The following is a 13,449-nucleotide window of genomic DNA, read 5'->3' as shown; positions in this document are numbered from 1 at the left end:
ACTCATTGTTTATTTTAATGTCATTCCACAAGAGAAACAATGAAATATGAGATTCAGGTAGCGTTATAAACAGGACTAATGAATGTTGAATAATTTAAAGTGTGATTTCAGTATTTAAAGCCAGTTTTTAAAAATTCATAAGAAAAATTCAGAGAATTGGAAAAGAATAACATTGGTAAGATTTGTGTAGAAACTTTCTCTGCTTCCTATCCACACATGTATTTGGCATAGTATGGGTACCCATAGATTTCCATGTCTTATTCCTTCTGGGCTTTGAGCTTCTCTGAGGCAAGAATTAATTTTTTCCCACTTATCATTATCCAGCACTTGCTCAACGTCTAGTCTGTGACAGTCATTTAATAGATATTCATTGATGAAGAAAAATGTGGTTGAATTTTTAAAATGAAAAGCCAACATAGTTTATCATTTTCAGTTTATAGATATTGCAAAGGGAATTGATTCTGAGATTTCCATTAATGAAAATACATTTACTCTTATGATTGAGTTAGCTTTTCTTACTCACTTTCATATTATTTTATCATTTCACATTAGGAAGTGAAGGTTCATTTCTTGTGAAAAAGAAATCAAATTCTATTAGTGTAGGAGAATTCTACCGTGATCCTGTCCCGTTGCAGCGTTGCTCACCAAATTTGCAAAGACATTCTAATTCATTGGTAAGTTAAATTGAGATTATGTTGTGTTTGGCTAGTGACAGTCTGTTGATTAAGTTTGTGACAAAGCTAGAAGTGATTAGTGTATAATTCCCTGATGTATGAAAAATATATATATGATAAAATATATTAGACATAAATTATTTTCAATTTACATTTGTAGATTTTTCTCAAATACTTAGTTTTTAGTTGTAGGTGGATACAATGTCTTTATTTCATTTATATATGGTGCTTAGGTTTGAATCCAGTGCCTCCCATGTGCTAGGAGAGCACTCCACCACTGAGCCACAACCCCAACCCCACATTTGTAGATTTTTTAAGTGTATAAACTTTGAATATATTTAGTTGTATATGAAATTTTGGAGTATAGTTAAATATGGTTTTATCCTTTTTTTTTTCCATGTTGGGAATTGAACCCAAGAGCCTCACTTCTGGCAGGTGTTCTACCACTGAGGTATATTTTTTCTATAGAGCTCAGGTTCTTTTTCTAAAGACTACCAGGTCTTTGCCTAATGGTGTCCCATGACAACTTTAACTAGAAATCTTATAGTGATTTCTAAGGTATCAGAGAGGAGCCTGAAGAACAATGATCAAAATAGAGAAGCATGATAATGATGTTCATCAACATGTGATTTGTGTGTGTGTGTGTGTGTGTGTGTGTGTGTGTGTGTATTGAGAATCATTTAAGTTTTAGAAACCATTATTCCTTGTCTGTTTAGCAACTATGGAAGATCTATGGCATATTTACCTGGGAAGTTTGACAATTCTAGTTGGGAAAGTTGGGAGTCATTGTATTTTCAGTTTCACTTTGAAAGATGTATGCTAACCTAAGCTCTAATCTTGATTGTAATTAGTATTAAAATATGGGAGTTTTTTTTAATGTTCATTCTGGATCTTAACATAGGCAAAATGAATGCTTATAACTGTACAGGTTCAATTAGGCCACAGTGTTTATACACCCCAGTTCTAATTTATATAAGTAGCTTAGTTAGAACAAGCAGTTTGTTTGGTGAAAGAAATTCTATGTATATAGTTTTCTGACTCAATCTTTCTGCCTTTAAGTTTCCTTATAGTTAAAGCACAAGAGAAAGAGTAGATGCTTTCTAAGGTAACTTTGACACTAAAATGTTTTATTTTATCTTCATGATGGGGCTCTTAGTTTTTAGTTATACCTATATTTTCCCCATGATTATAAATGCCATTTATTCCATTAAAATTTCACAGTTGTTTCCATATAAAAAAGATTCTCTTCTAAAAAATTCTGATTGCAGTTTTATTATAAACATCATTATTTGTTTATTAGGGGCCTATTTTTGATCATGAAGACTTACTGAGGCGAAAAAGAAAAATATTTTCTTCAGATGATTCACTCAGTAAGTATTTGGAAGTAATCAAAAGTAAGTAGATATTTTGAGCAAAATACAGTGCTTTGTTAAATTTTCTCTGATTACTTAAAATTTCTTGGTACCAAGTTCATCTCACATAAATTTTATATATGTGAGTCACTTAATGATTCCACAGGCTATAGAAAAATGAAATAGTTATAAATTTTAAAAATTAACTTTTATGAATATTATTGAATATTTACCTTTTTATGAGTTTTCTGAAATCTAAATAATACCACTGCAAAGGCCACTCTTCATTTCCTTCTCCAGTTTTTGTTTGTTTGTTTTTTAATTTACTGTCTGTCTTTGTCACTGGGATACAATCTCCATAGGTTGATTTTTCTATTGAATCTCCAGTGCCTTGAAGACAGCCTTGCACTAATAGGTGCTCAGTAAACTTTTACCACGTGAATTAAAATCGTTTGCTTACAATCCATCGTTTGTTTGTTTTTTGACAAAGGGTCATCAAAACTTCAGTCCCATATGAGGCATTCAGACAGCATTTCTTCCCTGGCTTCTGAGAGAGAATGTATTACATCATTAGACCTTTCAGCAAATGAACTCAGAGATATTGATGCCCTGAGCCAGAAATGCTGTATAAGTGGCCATTTGGAGCATCTTGAAAAGCTGGAGCTTCACCAGAATGCACTCACGAGCTTTCCACAGCAGCTATGTGAAGTAAATTTAATTCATCTTTATAACTCACAGGACACAGCAAGTGATATTGCATTGATTTTTAACTCTCGTGGTTAAATCTTTCTGAAGCAGGCTCTCTGTTTTGTTATTGGACAATAATTCCCCAATTCTTCTAGTTTCCATGGAGTTGTCTTAGTCTGTGTGGTGTTTAGGGACATCTTGGAGGGCAGGCAATGAAAATACAGACCTGGCTCAAAAGGAGCTCCAGTTCTGTTCTGATGATGCAGTGTCCACATTACAGGATCAAGCTTGTATGTGGATTATGCCTTCAGTTATTTAATTCTAAGAAGATAACTTATTCTTTTTAAAATGCATTGGGTAGACTAGAATTAAACCAGGTTTGGTAGCATTGATTTGGACTTAGCTACCAGCTGTGTGATAATAATTTGTCACTCAGCCTGCTCTAAGCCATCATCTCCTCATCAGTAAAATATAGGGATTCAACTAAATGATTATGACGGCAATTTTTATAGTTTTAATTAATTATATGTAACTTAAAATTGATATTTTTACATAAAGTTCCTATTTTGTATGAGTTATAGTATTACATAGTTGATTGATAAGGTAGTCTTCTGCATATTGACTTTGCTTAATACTTTTATATACTCTGGATCGGAATAGTTTTTAAAGCCAAAGGACATACCATGGTTAATTAAAATGATCTTAATACAGACTGAATTCTTGAACTGAATTGTAAAATGTGATAAAAAATTATACCTATTTTCTTAAAATCAGTTTTGTTGAAAATTCATTTCTTATTTTTCCATTCAATTGAGCTTCATAATTTTGAGAAGTTTTAAAAGCAAACTTACATGTGTATTTAAGTGTATTTAAATGGTCTTTCTCATACAGTCTAGAGATCGATAGGAAGAGATAAAAGAATGAAAGGTGACCCTTCTGCCCCCATCCCTGTATCTAAAATGTATTTTCTTTTTCTCCTCTCCTTGGCTGGGCCTGAACTCTTCAAGTCACCCTGGTTTCACTTTAAATGTCACTTCTTCACCCTGTGCTTCTCTTTTCTGTGCCCTTTCTCAAGACTGTGTTGGTTGCTCACCTGGTTTACACTGACGCCATGTATTCCTTCAATTCTCATTCACTCATACATTTTGATTTAATGTGTTTTGCCCTCACTGAACTATGAACTTCTGGAGACAGGGATTGTTTTAGCTTTGTGGCTGTCTATCCCCAATGCCTCCCAAGGCCTGATTCTCGAGAGGCTCAATAAATATGCACTGAATTAGTTTATGGAGGAATTAATGGCTGACATCGGATAAGCCTTCAATAATGTTTGTTACATGAGCAAGTAAAAGAAGTGGAGAATTGGGCCTACGTAAAGCGAATTTGAAGAGAGCATGAGAAAATAGACATATCAAGGCATTCAATGCCTAGACCAGCTCAGAACCTCTCTCAAATAACACCAGTGGAAGGCACTTTTTGTGACTGCCTGCAAGGTCCCAGTTGTATCTTTTTACAAGAAAATTCCCCAATTTAAACTTGGGAGTAAGTAATTAAAAATTCTTTTCTTCTGAATAAATAAAGGCAGGAATCTTAAAACAGCTGGGGTGAAGTCATTAATAAGTTGCTGTAATCACATAAAACTAGAATTCCTTGTGAGGAAAAACAAATTGATATACAAAGAGGAGCACAGAGATGTGATTTGTTCTAGGTATTTCAGCCCTTTGATAGAAAACTAAACCTAAAATTTTTTAAATTGACATAGTATGTAAATACAGGCTTACTATTATCGTTGAAAAACTAGAAATTGCTTAGAAATAGAAACTGGAGATCTGAAACAAAGTTTAGTAAATAAGAGGAAGTTCTAAAATGAAATGTGTATTCATATGTAACTATTATTATTTGTTTTAAAATGTGTAATATTTTCTAAAAGGTAGTATTTTTAAAAATTTTTCCTAGGTTCATATTGTTTATTCATTAAATCATGAATTCAGATATTTGTGGAGGCCTAGTTTGCTTCCCTCTTGCTCTTTGCAGAAATAATGTACAAAAAAAGTTGAATTACAGTCTCGATTCTGTTATTATGAACCTGCCTTTGACAGAATAAGTATTGTATTTTTCCTGATCTTACTCTTGCTATAATGGAGATGGTTGGATCAGTAAGTATTTTTACTGAAATTCTGCTGTAACTTGTGCTTTTAATTAAAAAAAAAAAGTCTGATGGTTCTAGTTACCAGAGATATGAAAGCAGAAATAGTAGCCAAACTTAAGCTTCTCAGATGGTTCATTTAAGAATTTTTAAATTATTGTCTTTTCAGACTCTGAAGTGTTTGACACATTTGGATTTGCACAGTAATAAATTTACGTCATTTCCCTCTTACCTGTTGAAAATGAATTGTATCGTCAACCTTGATGTCTCTCGTAATGACATTGGACCCCTGGTAGTTTTGGATCCTGCAGTGAAGTGCCCATCGCTGAAGCAGTTTAACCTGTCATATAACCAGCTTTCTGCTGTTCCTGAGAACCTCTCGAATGTGGTGGAGAAACTTGAACAGCTCATTTTAGAAGGGTAAGAAGATGATTCATTAAGTTTATTACCTTGAACTTTCTAGGATTTGTAAAATATGCTTACATTTCCATTGCAATGAGTTTTAAACAAAAATGTAGTAAAAGACTGAGGCAGTCATCGTTACAGTTTTTATTGGTTGACTTGTTTTCACAACCTATTGTAAAATGAATATATATGCTTTAATGCTATTGTTTGAAGGAAAATTGTTTTTTTCCCATGCTAGCCTGTGAGTTTATGAAATTTAATCCTCATTTTTGTCTTTTATAACTAGAAATAAAATATCAGGGATATGTTCCCCTATGAGCCTGAAGGAACTAAAGACTTTAAACCTTAGTAAAAACCAAATTTCGTCTCTACCAGAGAACTTTCTTGAGGCTTCTCCGAAAGTGGAGAGTTTCAGTGCCAGAATGAACTCTCTTGGTAAGTGTTCAGTGTGGGCCTCCTCCTTACCAGAACTTTGAAGGATGTGTCATGTATGGATATTTTAGGTGGGAATTTAAGGGTGCTGTTTCATAAATAAAGTTAGCAAATTGATAATAAAAAATAAAGAGATATCCAGCCATGAAAAGACATAGAGGGAATTTGAATATATATTTAAGTGAAAGAAGCCAATCTGAAAAGGCCACATACTGTTTGATGCCATTTATCAGATGGTCTGGATGGGGATAGGAAAAAAGAACAGTGGTTACTCGTGATTTAGAAGGAGGGAGGAATCACTAGGTGCCACACAGAGGATTTTCAGGGCAGTGAAGCTACCCTATGTGATGATATAATGGTGGGCACAAGTTATGTACTTTGTCAAAATCAATAAAATCCATAATATAAGGAATGAATCCTGAAGTAGACCACAAACATTGGGCGGTCATGATGTCATAAATATGTCAAACTAATGCAAGTTGTTAATGCCAGGGGGAAAGCATGTGGGGAGGTGGACTTGGTGTTGAGGGGAGAAGGTGTATATGAAAACTGTGTTTTCCATTAAATTTTCTGTAAACCTAAAGCTTCTCTAAAAAAGTTCTGTAAAAAATCTCTAATTAAACGATAATTAGCATGTCACTGTTGTCATAAGCAAAAAAGATAGTTACTTGGCTTAAAATAGTAATTATACTGTGGTTCCTTTTGGTCTAAACAAAATATGCACCTGTCCGTCTGAGCTGGGTGAAGCATCCTCATGGGGTATTGAGTTTCCTACTGAAGTTTCCTTAGCAAGTTTGGGGGATTATAAGTGCAATTCTATTACTGCTGCTGTTTTAAGAAATAAAACTTAATGTTTTTAAAATTAGTAAAGTTAATGCATGTCCAGTTCAGTTCTTGCTTTTTGTAGGACACTACTCCAATATTCAATATGATCATTATCTCGATTGAAAGTTAGAGAACATCCTAACTTAGAGTGTCAGTTAATACAGGGTATTATGTTCATTTGGATTCTAGCTGAATGTTCTAATATTATGGGACAAAATACATTTATGGCAATACATAAGTATTCCCCATTTTTTATTTTAATGAGGATGGCATGATTTTGTCACTCTTGTGATTATTAAACAGCCAACTCAGTAAGAGAAATTCTTAACACTGTTTAATAGCAGAATAGAGTTTGAGTACCTGTTTCAAAATGTTCTCATTTGTCAGAACTTTCAGAAGTTAGTGATTATAAAAGTCATTTTAATTTGCATAATATTTTCCTCCTTTTTCAAAACGTCCCTCTTATTCTCACACTATTCTGAGTATTGACCATATTCTTATCATGAATCTGAAACTGGGTCACAGTTTCAGAGATTCCAGTTCAGAATCAGTTGGCTCTTTTTCTTTGGGCCTATAGTAGTGCAGCATAGAAAGTTGGGTGCATGCGGTAGAGGTGGCTGCCTGTCTCATGGTGGTGGAAAGTGAAGAGAGAGCAAAAGGGCCTAGGTAGGATTCCTATATGCCCTTCAGAGGCAAGCCCCACTTACTAGAGGTTCCACCACCTCCCAATAGTGCCACGGGCCGGGGACCAAGCCTTCAACAAATGGGTCTTTGGGGGACATTGGAAATCCAGGATATAACAGAACTATACAACCTTAATGGTTTGCAAAGTGGTTTTATGTTTAGAAAATGACCAAAGGAGGACATCTGAGTGAGGCCGCTAACCTTTAAAAATAATCCCATGTGAAATGAATTTTCAGTTCTTTGATGTGGAATATTTTCCACATACATAGCATCTGAACCACACGACTTTTAATTTTTAGTAGAGAGTCATTTCTATTTATTCATTTTGTCACAACTACATTTTGTAAACAGGTGCGGTACAATTTGTATTGCTTTGCTCCTCAGGAAAAATAGCTTCTGAAAATGTCTTAGAACATTTTGACCTTTGAAGATTTTTTGGATAAAATATAACCCATATTTTACCCTTGAAAATGCTAAGAAATAATTTCTCAAGTCATTTTCATAGAGCCATAAATTTGTAGAACTAAAACATCTAGAATTAAGATTCTAGATGATATGAGTTCCTCTGGTCTGACTGCACTGTTTCACAGATGTGAGAACAGGCTGTCTGACTTGCTCAGTTTTCCAAATTGTGTTCCACGTGCCTTTATTCCTGGAGGAAACTTATGTTGTATTTCCCTCTTGAAAAATTATCAAATATGCTGTAATAGTGAGAATTCTGAGATACTCTATTTTACATAATGTTTCCCAAATCTCATAAGATCATGTGATCAAATAATACTTTTATTAAGTAACCTTCTTTATTTTTCCATAAGGCACTTTTTTACTAGTTTATTATAGATATGCATAATATCATAGTTCATTTGACACAATTATACAACAATTGAGTGATAATTTGCTCTAATTCAGTCCCCAGTACGTCCCCTTTCCCTTCCTTCTTCCCTCTTTGTTCCCTTTCCTCTACTGATCTTTCTCTTATTTATTTATAGTTTTTTAAAAAAATTATGGATATACATAACTGTGAAATTACTGTGGTATATTTATATATGTACATAGGATAATTGGTCATTTTTTTCAGCAATTCCTCCCCTTTCCCATTTCTCCTCCCTCCCCCTCAAGCCCCTGACCCTACGTCACTGATCTCTTGACTATTTTCAAGGTACCCCCCTTTTTTTTCTCCTATTTTTGTCTAGCTTCTGAATATGAGAGAAAACATTCAAAAACATTCGCAGTGACTTATTTTACTTAGCATGATGTTCTCAATTTCCATCTATTTACCAGCAAATGACACGATTTCATTCTTCTCTCTGGCTGAGTAAAACTCCATTTTACATATATATTTATTTATAATATATAATATTTATATATTCTGGATATTAATGTCCTACCTGAGGAGCAGTGGCAAAGATCACATTTTCTTGTTCCATTCATCTGTTGATGAGCACCTAGGCTGATTCCATAGCTCGGCTATGGTGAATTGTGCTGCTATAAACATTGATGTGGCTGCATCCCTCTAGATGTTGGTTTTAGATCTTTTTTGGGATAGCTGGGTTGGTCATATGGAGGTTCCATTTCTAGTTTTTGAGGCATCTCTATATTACTTTCCAGAATGGTTCTAATTTCCAGTCCTACCAACAAAGTATGAATATACCTATCCCTCCACATCCTTGCTATCATTTATTATTATTTGTATTTTTGATAATTATCATTCTGAGTGAGATGAGATCTCAACATAGAGATGTTGAATATTTTTTCATATATGGGCCATTTGTATTTCTTATTTTGATAAGTCTCTGTTTAGTTCTTTTGGCCATTTATTAATTGTGTTATTTTTTTGTTTTAAGTTTTTTGAAACCTATATATTCTGGATATTAATGTCCTACCTGAGGAGAAGTGGAAAAGATCTCCCATTCTGCAGACTCTCTCTTCACACTCTTGTTTCCTTTACTGTGCATAAGCCTTTAAATTTGATGCTGTCCCAGTTATTAATTCTTGGTTTCATGTGCTTTAGGACGCATAGGAACTCTTTTTCAGATGGTACCATGAATAATTTCTATTTTTATACTATACTGTGTATTAGCAAAGTGTTCAAATGTGTTTTGTTTTGGTTACTTAAGAGTAATTTAATTTTTACCTTACAATTGTGGGATCCATGAGTTTATATTTATATAGGCATTTAAAAGCTTATAGACTAACAATTCTGATCAGTATGTATTGTTTTATTGTTTGGCATAAATGTTAAAGATATTACCTTACTTTTAAAGTAAATATTTTAGTACTGATGGTGTAAAATGGAAATTAAATCATGATGTCATTGGTAGATGTTCTTATTGAATCTAATAGAAATATGGTTAATGATTAAAATGTTCATTTTCTCATTTTTATTTTATTTTAGCTGCTATGCCTTTCTTGCCTTCTTCTATAACAAGCCTAAAATTATCTCAAAACAAATTTACATGTATTCCAGATGCAATTTTAAATCTACCACAGTAAGTTTATTATTTTAATTTTAAAACCACATGAGATAGAACAGAACCTTTAGAAACATGGTTTTGATTTTGGCGTATGAATTTAATTAATTTCTAAACTACTTGGTTTAAGGTTTTTGTATGTGTAAATGTTTTACTTTCACTAGACAAAATATCCAAGTCTTTAAACTTTTATATTAATTTATTGGGTTATTTTCTAGAAACAATTTAAGATTGTTTAATTAGTTGCTACATTATTGTATTCAAATGAAATTTCAAAATTTCAGTTGCTTTCAGAGGTTGATATGTTGCCAAAATACTACTAACTTTGAAGTCATACCTAAAATATGTTTGAATGACATTTTTGACGTTTGGATAATTTTTTTTATATCTGTGTGTGGGGGGATTTGGTTAATTTCATTGGAAATGAAAACTTTCTGTTAACTATAGATTCAGGCACTGATTACATCTCAAATGTGTTGTCATTTTAAATATTATTGTGTCACACATTATAAACCAAATATGTAAATATGTACATATATACATATGTGGACAAATCATGCTTCTTATAATCTAGTCATAGAAGGTGTCAGATGAACATAAAATACTTAAATTTAGCTTAGAATATGCCAGGCACTATCCTAACTGTTTTACAGTGGACCATGTGTTTAATCTTCCTAATAATCCCATAAGATCACTATTGTTATTATCTCCACTTTTTAAACTCCGTAGACAGATAAGGTACTTCCCCAGAGTCATAGTTCTTAAACAGTGGTTGTATCAGCTTTAGCCTATCGACTCTATCGTGGGAGCACCTATTGCATAGAGGTGGTCCTGTGTAATTAAACACAGTATACTCCTGAAATTATGTGTGAAAGCCAAATATTTATGATATTTGGCTAGGAGATAACATGCCATAAAGAAAGTCTCCTCCCAGGGAACCAAAGATATTACCCAGTCCCTATTACAATTATTCCTTAGGTACCATCCTCAGACTTAGGTTTTCATTAAATGGATGCATTTCTTGGGTTTTGCAAACGCACATGCATTTGGCCAGTTCAAGTCCTAGCTGAGGCTACTGAGGCAGTGCTTCAGGAAAACCTAGTGATTCTCAGCTTTGTCTCAATTGCATTGCTTGTCTGACAGGAAAGTTTCATCTCTACTATAGTCAATTTCCCTTTTTTGTTTTCCATGCATTTTAAAAAGATGATGAGGACAAAATATAGTAACATTTTGACATAGGAGCACTGTGCAGACCTGAACTTTAGTCTATCAGGCTGAATTACTATGTGAGCTTAGAATTAATTCTTTAAGTTTCAAATACTCTGAGGAAAAGTGGTCAGTATGTAGTTGTAAAAGTCCAGGTAGTCTTTAGCATAGTCAAATATATCACAGTCCTTGACTTTCTATTCTTCCTACACTCACACGCTCATGTGTGATATGTTTTTTGCTATTTCCTGGTGTAACACTCCAGCATGAAAACAATCAGTTTGTATGGGGGCCTATTACATGCCAAGTCCCAGCTCAGCGCTGTGATGATTACCACACTGACATAAGCTGGTAAGAAGCTACACCCATATACAACGATAATTGACTCTAGTACTCAACCTAGGAAGAATCTCCTCTGTAATGAGTGAAAATCATCCCATATAAATGATAAGTAGGGGCTAAATCTTGTATAAAAGGCAGAAATTTTAATGGCCATTTTTAAGTGTTAAACGTGGAATCTCATGTAGCCCATTTGTAAAACATGGGGACTTTTCCTCATTCCAAGATTATTGACATTTATATGTGCCTAAAGTAGGAAAATTTGACTTCAATTTTTTTTTCTTAAAAAAAAACAAAACCCTTTAACTATCCCGAACCCCCCTACACCTTATGGTGTGCCATGTAATCTTTCAATAGGTATAGACATCATTTAATGTTCAATCAGGGTAAATATATCTATCTCCTCAAATGATTATTTATTTATGGTGAAAGCATTCAAACTCCTTTCTTGCAGCTTTTTTATTTTTCAAAAAATACACTATTGTTATCTATAGTCACCCTGCTGTGCAAGAGAATCAATTTTTAATGGTTCTTACATCAGTTTCCTTCCCAGTGAATCATGCCTTTTTTCCAACCCATGTATGCCTATATGTATACACAAATTTACATGCATATTTATGTGTAAATAATGTTATTTTTAAATTTACTCCTTAAATTCAGTTTGATGAAAATTACTTGTAATGTTATTCCATGTATTTTGGAAACCCTCATTTGATTTTCATCTGAAATTGTATTGTTTTAGCTTGCGGTCCTTAGATATGAGCAGCAATGATATTGAATGTCTGCCAGGCCCTGCACACTGGAAATCTTTGAACTTAAGGGAACTTTTATTTAGCTATAATCAGATCAGCATCTTGGACTTGAGTGAGAAAGCATACACATGGTCTAGAGTAGAGAAACTACATCTTTCACATAATAAATTGAAAGAGGTAAGAAACTTTATTTAATATTATTGACAATTTTAAAGTATGTTTTGTAATTTGCATTATTGCAAATTATTGTTTTAAAATCTGTTATTTGATATTTTTTACTTTAGATGTAAGATGTAATCATACCCTGTGGTAAATAAATGTAATAATATGCCTTAATTTTTAAAAAATTTTTGTGCTATATTTTAAAGAGTTACACAAATATGTGCTATTATTTATGAATGCATGGAATGACACAAGTGTCTTTGTGTCACTACATTTTTACTGTGAGCCAACTCTCAGATACTGTACATTTTTCCAGGTGCAACTTAGCTATATATAGCCTGTGTTTTTACAGATTTTCTTTCCTCCCTTCTGAAATTTCTGCTCTCCTCCTCTGTGCTACCTCTCAACAAAATAGATTAGCCTCCTTTGCTTTGATCTGTTTCCTTTGTTATAAATCTGAAGCTGATTATACACATGTCTCAGAAAATATTTTTTTCTTGTCAAGTTCAAACCTACTTCCTATAAAAACAAACAACAAAAAAGAGTCTTATACTAAAGGTTCAGAATAACTGAATACTTTTATTTTTAATACCTGATTTTTTGCCAACCAGTGAATGTTTTCTGTCATAAATGTAATATAGATTGATTAAAAATTTGGAATAGGGAAAATAAAAACCCTACTCCAATTAGGTTGCTATCTAAAGTATAAACATTTGGTTGTAGCTTAACAACAACACATTCCACATTACGTTTGTAATGAAATTTTTTTCAACATTTCCTAAAGAACATAGGCAGTCTGGAAGCCACAGATAGAGGATTTGGATAACTATAAAAAAATTCTTTACTTCCACTGTTGTGAGGAGATGATCTCCCAACGGAGATTGGGTTTTGAAAGTTAGAAGTAAGTTGCATAGATTGGGGCTGAGTTCTTTACACGTATGTTTTTGTTTTTATAACCTGGATACGGGACACTTAAGACAAGCCTTTGGAGCGTTTTCAAGCTCTGATGAAAGGTTGTGCAAGTCGCTGATGGAATCTTGGGGTTTTTCTTGTTTCCTGTCATCTTGTTTCCTGCATCTCTTCCTTCCCACCAACAGGTTTTGCCCTTTTTTATTTCATTAAGATTCCTCCTGAGATTGGCTGTCTTGAAAATCTGACATCTCTTGATGTTAGTTACAACTTGGAACTGAGATCTTTTCCCAATGAGATGGGGAAATTAAGCAAAATATGGGATCTTCCTTTGGATGAATTGCGTCTTAATTTTGATTTTAAACACATAGGATGTAAAGCCAAAGACATCATAAGGTCAGATAATTC

The 13,449-nt window shown here is 33.4% G+C and overlaps 1 protein-coding gene across 1 annotated transcript in view; it reads left to right on the top strand.

Moving 5' to 3' along the window:
- Lrrk2 (leucine rich repeat kinase 2) overlaps positions 1-13,449 on the top strand; it is a 127,913-nt gene that overhangs the window by 55,597 nt on the left and 58,867 nt on the right. The window contains exons 21-28 of the mRNA XM_026408515.2: positions 553-674; positions 1,975-2,044; positions 2,517-2,734; positions 5,026-5,276; positions 5,548-5,696; positions 9,598-9,691; positions 11,961-12,147; positions 13,256-13,437. Coding sequence (XP_026264300.2) covers positions 553-674; positions 1,975-2,044; positions 2,517-2,734; positions 5,026-5,276; positions 5,548-5,696; positions 9,598-9,691; positions 11,961-12,147; positions 13,256-13,437 — 1,273 coding nt within the window. The remainder of the gene's footprint in view (positions 1-552; positions 675-1,974; positions 2,045-2,516; positions 2,735-5,025; positions 5,277-5,547; positions 5,697-9,597; positions 9,692-11,960; positions 12,148-13,255; positions 13,438-13,449) is intronic.

Source organism: Urocitellus parryii, chromosome 5, assembly GCF_045843805.1.
Source record: "Urocitellus parryii isolate mUroPar1 chromosome 5, mUroPar1.hap1, whole genome shotgun sequence".
NCBI classification, from domain to species: Eukaryota; Metazoa; Chordata; class Mammalia; order Rodentia; family Sciuridae; genus Urocitellus; species Urocitellus parryii.
This window is presented reverse-complemented; position numbering and strand designations above follow the sequence as displayed.